Raw genomic sequence first — 9,687 nt, 5'->3', positions numbered from 1 at the left:
GAAGAATCAGAAGAGTATCCATTCTTTAGTTTTGTTACAATTGATCGATGATCTGCCCACCACAGTTCATCATCCGGGACGAGGAAACGTAGCCTTTTAAGCCTCGCCCATAATTTTATTAACTCCTCAGATTTCCCTTGTTGGTACATATACCGCTTTGGCTGCGATTACGAGGACCTCGATTGAAGTATAGACCTTCTCCGAGTTGTGAAATCGTACCCCTGCTTTCCATGCAGCCTTGCGCGCTTCTGGACTATACTTTAGATAGATGTCGACTAGCGCTTGTCATCATCTTCTTCTTTGCCCTAAGAAATGATTGTGCGCCAATGGGGAGCTTTTCCGTTACGCTAAATCACTTCTTTTGGCCTCTTATTTTGTTCGGTATGCACCAATCGGTTGTTGCCGAAAGCAATCTGGCCAGGCCGTTCCTTCTCAGCATAGGATGATCGGATCGGCATATACAACTCAGGGCATTATCATACAGTTCTTTCATCACATCATCAAGAGATAAGGAGTCACTCTAAAATCATTTTTATTTCAATAATCGGCAAGGGCTGCCAGTTACAACTCCATCTGACGATTGTTCAGCGTCCAGCATTGGATTACAAAGGAGTACAATGTCATTTAAAACAGAAACCACCATCGTAACGAATCCGACTTCAGAATCAGTATTCTTCTCGCTGTCTGTTGCCTTGGGCCGAAGGTCGCTGTCGGATTCGTTACCATAAAGGGGAGAGAATCGGTCTGAAATAATTCTCATACCCTTGGAATGGTCTGCTTATCCGCGACCACGTCCTAACCTCGATTGTCTAGTGTCGACATACTTCAAACACTGCATGGAAGCTAGAGGAATTATAACATTATAACGGATCCGAGGTCGACCCAATAGTAAAGTTGTACGAAGTCTCGGCATCAATTCACATAACATGTGATTCTGTCTTAAATCCCCCATTAACACCTTTACCCGGATCATTACCAAGGGTCTTGAACCCACTAGTGTTGAATCCATAGATGCACAGTGCCTAGTGACCCAATTTGCTAACTGGAATGCCGAGGAAATTACATCAGCCGAAGCGGCATAATACTCACAGCAGAACCCGCGATCCACTTGGCATTCGGTTGACTTTGCTGTGGAGCAATAGTACCCCGACGAAAATATAGCGGTCGATCGTGGTTTGAATCTTCCGTCGTGCATATCTTCTTTGGTGAAAGTGAATGCCCCAGGCGAAGGATTCTTGTCGCTATTTGCATGTTGACTCACCGGTTCTGCGGATTTTCAGGCACCCGTTGAAAACTTGCAGTCGAGAAAACACTGCTGAATGGCCAAAGCTTCTTGCCAGGGGCCTCCCTGTTTCGCTTTGGATAACCGCGAGCAACTTCATTACAGGTTATCTGTGCTGAATATTGGCTATCTTGCAGCCATCTATATCGAGACCTGTGGAGTCTCGAAGCTTTCCCGTTTTGCTTTGTCCAAGTCGCGGCCGACTTAAAACGAGGACTGCCTTCGGATTCTGCACCGTCTTGGCGGATCTTCTTCTTTCGCTTTTAGTCACTGGCTGTTGTCCGAGCCTCTGCTCCCGGTGTAGGATCTTCGAATTACCCCCATCTCCGTTAAGAGTTTGGCTGGTCCCAGTTTATTCACCCCCTCCTCACTAGCGCTGATGGATATGTTGATAGTGTACTCATTTCCGTTCGGGTTTTTTGCAAAAACTCTTGTGCTTTCTCAGAAGCGGAAAAGCTTGTATTCTTTCGTCATCCTCTCCTGGGGACAGAGGACTCGCAGCGAAGACTTCCTTTCCTTTGGACTTCTTCTTGGATGAGATCGACCCGGACCCATTGCTTCATCTTCAATCAGGGTCGGGATGAACCAGAGCAATATCGCCGTTTGGAGCTGTATTGGCCACAGTCCTTTTGGCGCCTGTCCATGCGGATTCGTCGTTTACTGTTTTCATTCCCACTTTGGGTGTGATGCGTTTTGGTGCAAAACCACGCTGTGGGTCAGATCCAAAGCTGATCGAAAGCCGCGTTCTGCGTCCAACATTCTTTTGGACGGCCCTTCGGGGTGATGACGCCTACATCAATTGTAGGCGCCTGAATCTTGTCCGTGCAGGTCGGTAGCATGACTTCGTGCGTGGATGGACCGCTCTATAAGTATACGCAATACTTCGGTCCATCCGTCACTTTGTTCGCCCCCCTCCACTGATCCAACGACGACGGCAGCTGGATCATTCGTTGTTCTCCCAACAGTAATTTGAAGATGCGGGAACTTCATCATCTTTGAAGGAGTACACCTTGCGGAAACCTCGGCTCTGAAGATTTCTGCTTCTGAGGCCGGTTGGTTTCCATTGCCCCGAGCCTTGTTGTGTGTGCTTGTTGCCGCTGCTGCTGCTGTTGTTGTTGTGGAGGTTGCAATGAAAAGGTTTGATTAGCATCAATTGCTTTGTTGCCTGTGCCTTACCTTTCCCACCGTGGCGACGAAATTTCTGTTTGTGGAGCATGCGTCGCCTGTTGGCTCTCTTCGCCTTCTTCCTTTACTTAAGAATCGCCCGGCTTGCTCTCCTCGGACCTTTAGATCCTTCCAGTCGTTTTTGGACGAGTGCTGTCCCCATTGCTTCCAACACGTCCAGTGCGAGGTGCTTGGGGCGCCAAGTCTGGATGGATGAATTCCTCGGGTTGATCGGGTCCCGACAGTTCATCGCTTGTTCGGAACCTCTAAGAAGGTGTCCACCAATCTCCGTCTTTCTGCACTTCTCCGGTCCAGCAAACCGCATCGAGGGATATCTCTGTGTCATCGTCGAAAAAGTTGGCCGAGGACTTCGCCGTCTCCATGTCGTCCAGCTGCTTCACACTTACCTGGCTTGAGGCGGCGGATACCAATCGGAAGGCGGCTCGTGGAAGAGTGCCAACGAATGACCGCACATCAGAGGTCGATTGCCGGAGATAAGACTCCCAGGTTGCGATTTGAATCAAATCAATAATGTTGAGGTGGGGGAACCATTCCCATTAAACGGCCGTGAAGTTAATTAGGTTGACTTCGCCGCGATATGGATGATCCACTCTCTTAGGTATGGCAAGGAATGCCTGTCTTCTTCATCTCTGTGAGCAAGATCCAATGTATGATTTTGCTCTCGAGATTTTTAATTTCAGATTTTCATCTGTGTTTTCACTAGCATTCTCGTTACCACCCCCTGCATTGACGGCGAGGTTATTGGTATTACGAGCTTCATTCGTTCTCGTTGTCCAAAGTTAACCGCGGTTACGACGACTATGGCTCGCCTTGCTGGTTCCGGTCAATGCTGGATTTGCTGCCGTTCATTGCATTTCTCTCATGTTTTGCCATGGCCATCTGCATTTCGAACCTGAAAGTTTCCTTGTGCTTAGCCAAGGCTGTCACTCAAGCATTTGATGCCACTTGCTCGCCCATGATCATGAGTGCGCCTCACGGGTTGTCCCTCTCCTGGACACCGCCTAATTCACTACTCGATGCACGCGGAGCAGCATCAGATTCTTCATCCTCTGAACGGGCAGTCTGTCCCGAACCCTAACCATAGGTGCTCGCTTGGATACTTCAGACTATAGCACGGCGTTCTAGCCGGGATGCTTTCCAGAATCCGATTTGAGATTGCTCCTCCGCCGCCCCCGTCCCTCTGATCTGCGGTCATGTCGGTGTGCGTGGACCGTCTTCGGAAACTTCTCGTCGTGCTTCCCACGCCCTCGCCGACCTCTGCGCTGCTATGTTTCATATTTCCTGGACTCATGTCACGCTGTCGGATGAAGGGAGGGGATTGTGTTGAAGGGTACCACAAAACTATGAACGGAAACCCTCCTGAACTGATCAACTATAGTGACTTGGAACCACAGATTTCAATACATATTGGGCCTGTATTTGTGCTTCTCTGCAGACAAGTGCAGTGTGTACGTCATCTGTGAATTTACTTGTATATGTCAGTGTGTGAAAATGTGAGGGTGCGTGAGTGTGTGAAAATGTGACAGCATGCATTCCCAACCGAACATGAAGGTGTTTGTGTGCACACAGTTCTCTAGAATACACCTCGTTAGATGTGCCATTGAATTGTAAATATGAATAGTACATCTTGTGTTTGTGTGCCTGTGGGTGTTCATATTAAGTATGTGAATCCACATGCTTAGGATAATGGTAGGGGGTTGGCGTCTTTTACCAACAAATTGTGTTAGATGGAGGGCTTCTAGAAAAGACCATGTGTGCAAAGAATTGCTCTATAGTGATGTGAACAACTAAGCAATGGAATATTTCTTTGGGTTGTGTGTGAGAGTGTGCATCAGGTGGGTGGTAGAGATGGGGGTCAGCGTCAGCATCTTTAGTGCCCGGAAACCTTGTTAAATATGTTACAGACTTCGTCACAAACTGATAAGGACAATAATATATTCCAATTTACTTTGTGTGCATTTGAGGGTGGATGATCATGTGGGTGAGTGTGTGTGCACGCATTATAGGGAAGGGTGGGGCGGATAGAGGAGTAAGGGCTCATACACTCAGGGAGTGATTGCAGAGAGGGTTGGAGTCATCAGCATCCCATAACCTTTTTATTGAAAAATTCAAAGACTCCTAGGATAGCTCAAGTGCGCCAAAGAATTATTACGAGTTATTATAGAAAATTAAATGATGAGGTACACCTAATGGAGATAAAACACAAAACATAACAGTTGAAGTTGTTGAGAACATGCCCTATTGAGAGCAATGTGGAACCCGCAACAGAGAGCAACTACAACTGGTAAGGGGATGAAGAGGGCAACTATCCACTTCATTCAAAGTATATTCACTCGGATGCTTTAAAGTGGATGGATACTTCTAAAATTCATATTAACTGCTAAAGGAAGGATACGTTTGATTTGCAAGCAATGTGATACCACACTAGGGTCAAGTGATGGATATCTTACGTTAGGGTATAAAGAGGAATATCCATTAGACTTGAAGGCCATTAGACTTGAGGTAAATACTTCAAAATAACAGGCTTGATTGCACTTAAACCTTATAGTTTCCCCCACGTTGCATTTTTATACCCTCACTTATTTTTGGCAGCACTTATAGACCTTAAAGTTTTTAAATTTTTCACTTATGTACCCTCACTTGTTTTTGGCAGCATTTATATACCCTAAAGTTTTTAAAACTGACACTTAAATACCCTGAAGTTTTTAAAATTGGCACTTAAATACAATAAATTTTTAAAAACTTGCACTTAGATATCCTCAAGTTTGCACAACTGCGGATATTTAAGTGCAAGTTTTAGAAATTTTAGGGTATTTAAGTGCAAGTTTTAGAAACTTTAGGGTATTTAAGTGCAAGTTTTAATAACTTTAGGGTAATAAGTGTTGCTAAAACAAGTGAGGGTATATAAGTACAAGTTTTAAAAACTTTAGGGTTTATGAATGCTACCAAAAACAAGTGAGGGCATATAAGCCGGAAGTAGGGGTAAGTGCAATTAAGCCAATTTAGCATGGACTCTTCTAACAACCTGGTCAAATGAGAGATATCCTTGGTCAAACCAAAGATAACCCATGTGGCTCAAAATTAGAACCTCAAAAAAGGTGGGTTTATTAACCGTAATAATATAACCCCATCTCAAAGTGGCGTAAGAGGTGTCACCCATTGGTTAGGATACTCCATAACCAGGTGAATCCAAGTTAATAGGTATCTGATTACACAGTAATTATATGGCAGTTTCATAAAGAAGACCTAACATAACATAGTCATATATTAGGAAACCTTTTTAAAAGAAATTGTATCATTCTATTTAGTAGGTGGTATCATTCTTTGGGTTAAATATAGGTAAATTGTTTGTCTGAGTGCTACCTTTCGAGGCTTTACAGGTACACAAGGCACAGCATCTGGCTTGATGGAAAGGCTTTGCATGAGGGAACCGGTCCAAGCACCTGCTGCAACCACCAATGCCTGCTTACAGTACAGAACATTTTCTACAGTTTGAATACCTTCAACCACTCCATCCTCGGATCTGCACAGTATCAAAATAGCAGCATTACTCTTAGCTTTGAGCAGAGTAGTACCTTAAGAAGTCAGCAGTACAAAGAGAATTTGAATATTAGAAAATTTATCTAAAAGAAAACCTTATCAAGCTAATTGCAGGGTTATTAAAATACTCAGCATATCTTCCCTTAGAAGCAAAGCACTTATTACCCTGCAAGTAGCAGAATATCAGAAACCAGATTCACAAGTTCATAAACCACTGCTAACATGTGTGATCCTTAAAGCAGATGACTGCAAAGGAGGCACCTTTTCTATGAATGCAACAGTGCGAAAGGCATCCAATTGGCAGTCGTCTGGTAAAAATGCAGCTCCGCATTCCCCTCCTACTTCAAGTGCTGGCTCCTTTGAGAGCAAAGATGCGGCAGACAAGTATTCTGAATTGATTCCAGATTTAGATAAAAGTTCTGCCCTTCTCTCTAGAATTGCTTGATCTTCCGATGTTCTACCAATTAACAAGCTTCCTATTAATAAAAGTACACAAGTGTTTTATGGTTTATCCAAAGAAACAGAAGCAGCTATTTGACCAAAAGGAAGAGACAACACAGAATTTGGGGAGAAGAAAACATTAAAACCGACCAAGTCAGGAACAAGCAACAAAGAGTCTTAAGAAAATCAGAAGAGGTGATACCCACATCAGGAGAGAAGGCATACTTCAGAAAAAACTGAGGCATACTTCAGAAAAAACTGAATCTAACTGACATTTGATATCTGAATGCTTTTGTCATATTGATCGAAACAATAGTATAGACTGCATAAAATCCTGACCAACACAAGATTTTTATTTGCCAAAGGGGAAGGGAGAACTAACCAAGGTACTCCTTTCTGAGATTCCAACTTCTGTATCAGACATTTTTTGCATCAGATAATCTTAAGTCACTAACAGAATTACATGATCAATAGAATAGAAGAACCCGTGTTTCTCTAAAAGGGAAAAACTATTTATGCATGATCCCTCAAAGGAGATACATAATAGGGGTTTTTGTCTTTTAACCAAAAGTTCTACCTCCATTTATTCAGAAACCCACTCACTTCCATAAACACTCATACAACCAAAGTACCCCATGTGACTTATTTGTAAACCCAATCTGTAGTATACCCTCAAACTTTATACTATATTTTCCAGAAAAATTATCAAATCTCAAAATTGACCATCTTCCCCAAATAAACCCAACGCTTATCTCTTTCTCTTCCTTTTCACAAAGCACTAAACCCTAAGAGTTTGATCCCTAAACTCTAGGTGAAACCAATCCAAAAAATCCACTGAAGTTGAGTACAATATAGCACTTTATATGAAAACATAGCTTTTTACGAGCAAAGTACAACACCTTATAAAGAAGTATAACTCTTTGTGACTAAAGTATAACTCTTTATTATTATAATATAGCTCTTTATTGATTCTTGACTACGTGGAAGAAATCAATATTGTGTAACATGCCATCAAGAAAATTGCTGGCGAAAATAGAGGAAGATTTAGTACCCATTTGTCTATTAAGATAAAAATATGAAAGCTTAATAGCGATTGATTTTTTTACTGAGCAAAGTATAAAACTATATTCGAAAACATAGCTTCTTATGAGCAAAACAAAGCATTATATGCAGAAGTATAACTCTTTACGACTATAGTGTATCTCTTCATCTATAGTATAGCTCTTCATTGATTCTAGACTACAGAAAAAGAAATATTTAATGGTTGCAAATAGAAATCATATTAAAATTAAATTATTGTCTTTTATGAAGAGAAATATTAATAGAAGAGTTTTATTAGGAAGAGAAAGAAAATTAATGGAGGAAAGAGAGATTTTGAAGAAGATAAATATACTAAATCGGGTTTTGGGGAGTGAGGGGAGCAACATTCAAAAATGAATTTCTCCATGCATCATCATTAATGCGATAAGAGTGGACTGTGATCGTTGTTTAGAAGAAGAAAGGGAAATTTTGGATTTGTTATGGGAGGTCCAATATAAAGTTTGAGGGTATACTATAGGTTGGGTTTAAAAATAAGTCACAAGTCGGGTAAAATAAGTCGTATGGGATACTTTGGGGGTATGAGTGTTTATGGAAGTGGTGGATTTTAAATAAGTGGGGGCAAAACTTTGGGTTAAAAGACAAAAACCCTACATAATAATACATAGATGAAGGACTCTTAACAAAATTCTCCAATTCCAGAAGAAGATTTGGTTCCTACTCTAGCATTAGAGGTTTAACACTGCAATTTATTTGAACTGAATGGCAAGCACTTGCGAAAGGAATGACTCTTTTCCCTTTCCTGTTTGACATTTATGGTCTATATTTCAACAAGTTTGCTCATAAATAACCATGGGAAAAGATGAAAAGTACATAAATTCCCAAAACAAATTAATTGCATTTTGCTGTAGTTACGGAAACTCCTCTCTCTTCTATAACTCTCTTACTGCTATTAAAATTTATCACTATTACTTAAGGAAAACCACACTTTTGGTTTTACCCCTATGTGTCAAGATTTCAAAGAATTTAACACCTATTTTTGACAATTTATAGTACATTGAAACTAAGTAGAGAACAAAATTGGAAAGATCTATAAACACCCTCACTACCATCCACTAGTTAATAACTGACCCCACTCCCCACGTTTTCTAATAGTAAGATATTTCATATCACTTTTGGCAATAATTTTCTAAAAATCTATTTATATTAGCATTGATTATTAAGGTGTCAAAAATATTTATTTTACGCACCATATTACTATGTAATGCGCGCATCGCATGCACTGGAGAACTAGACATTAACTCCAAGCTTCTCCCAACAACCAATCTATATGTTTCTATCAATGTTAAAATCAATGTTTGAAAAAGCTTATTTGAAACTCATTTCGAAACTCACTTAGAAATTTTTTTGAAGTGTAAGCACTTCAAAACTACACCTCATCACCATAATTGTGTGTGCTTCTCGCTTCATAAACCGCCTTTCTTTTGAAGCACACCTCTTAGACAATATATAGGATATAAAAGGATTTTCAACTAACATTAGAATATCTCTATATATCTTCAATATGACCATGTGACTGTAAATGAGATATATAAGTTATGCATGTAGCTTAATTTATTATGATTTGCATCTATGGTTCATATTTTTAATTCTTATTTACTAATCAGGACATGAACGCATGGATTTGTAAATTATTATAATATTATATGTTATATATCCATAAATTTTAAAATCAAATACTTAAACTCATGAGGCTTACACCTCACTTCATTAATGAGCCTAACGCTTCGCCTTGTGCTTCCGCCTTTATACATTGGTTAAAATGTTCCACTTGCATATTATCTTATAGCAAAGTTGTAAGGGATATGAGCTTTTAAGCTTCTCTTTCTTGTATCCATATCATCACAAGTTTTTGAACTGACACCGACTTAAGACATATGAATAATATCTTATACCATAACAACGTTATCCCTACGACTTTGGCATTGTATGTACCATACATTTACCACTGTAAGCTAGAAATTACTAATATTGAGTGAACTGAGAAACCATCATGAAACATACCTTGTCATAAAATATCATGCACAGAGTCCTAGTTTAAGACAATTACTCGTCAGCGCAACTTTAGCATTAAATCTTACTGGAGGAAAATCCTCATCCAATTATATCTCTTTGCAACAGAATAAACTCTCAAATACCTC

General features: G+C 40.7%; 1 protein-coding gene across 2 annotated transcripts in view; it reads right to left on the bottom strand.

Moving 5' to 3' along the window:
- The window catches only part of LOC109825673 (D-amino acid dehydrogenase), a 47,999-nt gene that overhangs the window by 20,746 nt on the left and 17,566 nt on the right, over window positions 1-9,687 (bottom strand). The window contains exons 3-5 of one of the 2 annotated variants that reach the window (XM_020392541.1): window positions 6,269-6,483; window positions 6,103-6,173; window positions 5,831-5,990 (exon numbers count right to left, since the gene is read on the bottom strand). In XM_020392541.1, the coding sequence (XP_020248130.1) occupies window positions 5,831-5,990; window positions 6,103-6,173; window positions 6,269-6,483 (446 nt within the window). The remainder of the gene's footprint in view (window positions 1-5,830; window positions 5,991-6,102; window positions 6,174-6,268; window positions 6,484-9,687) is intronic. The other variant, XM_020392540.1, reaches the window with a different exon arrangement.

Source organism: Asparagus officinalis, chromosome 10 (genome assembly GCF_001876935.1).
Source record: "Asparagus officinalis chromosome 10, Aspof.V1, whole genome shotgun sequence".
In the NCBI taxonomy this organism is placed as follows: Eukaryota; Viridiplantae; Streptophyta; class Magnoliopsida; order Asparagales; family Asparagaceae; genus Asparagus; species Asparagus officinalis.
The sequence above is the reverse complement of the archived record's forward strand: the minus strand, read 5'-3'. Positions and strand labels throughout refer to the sequence as shown.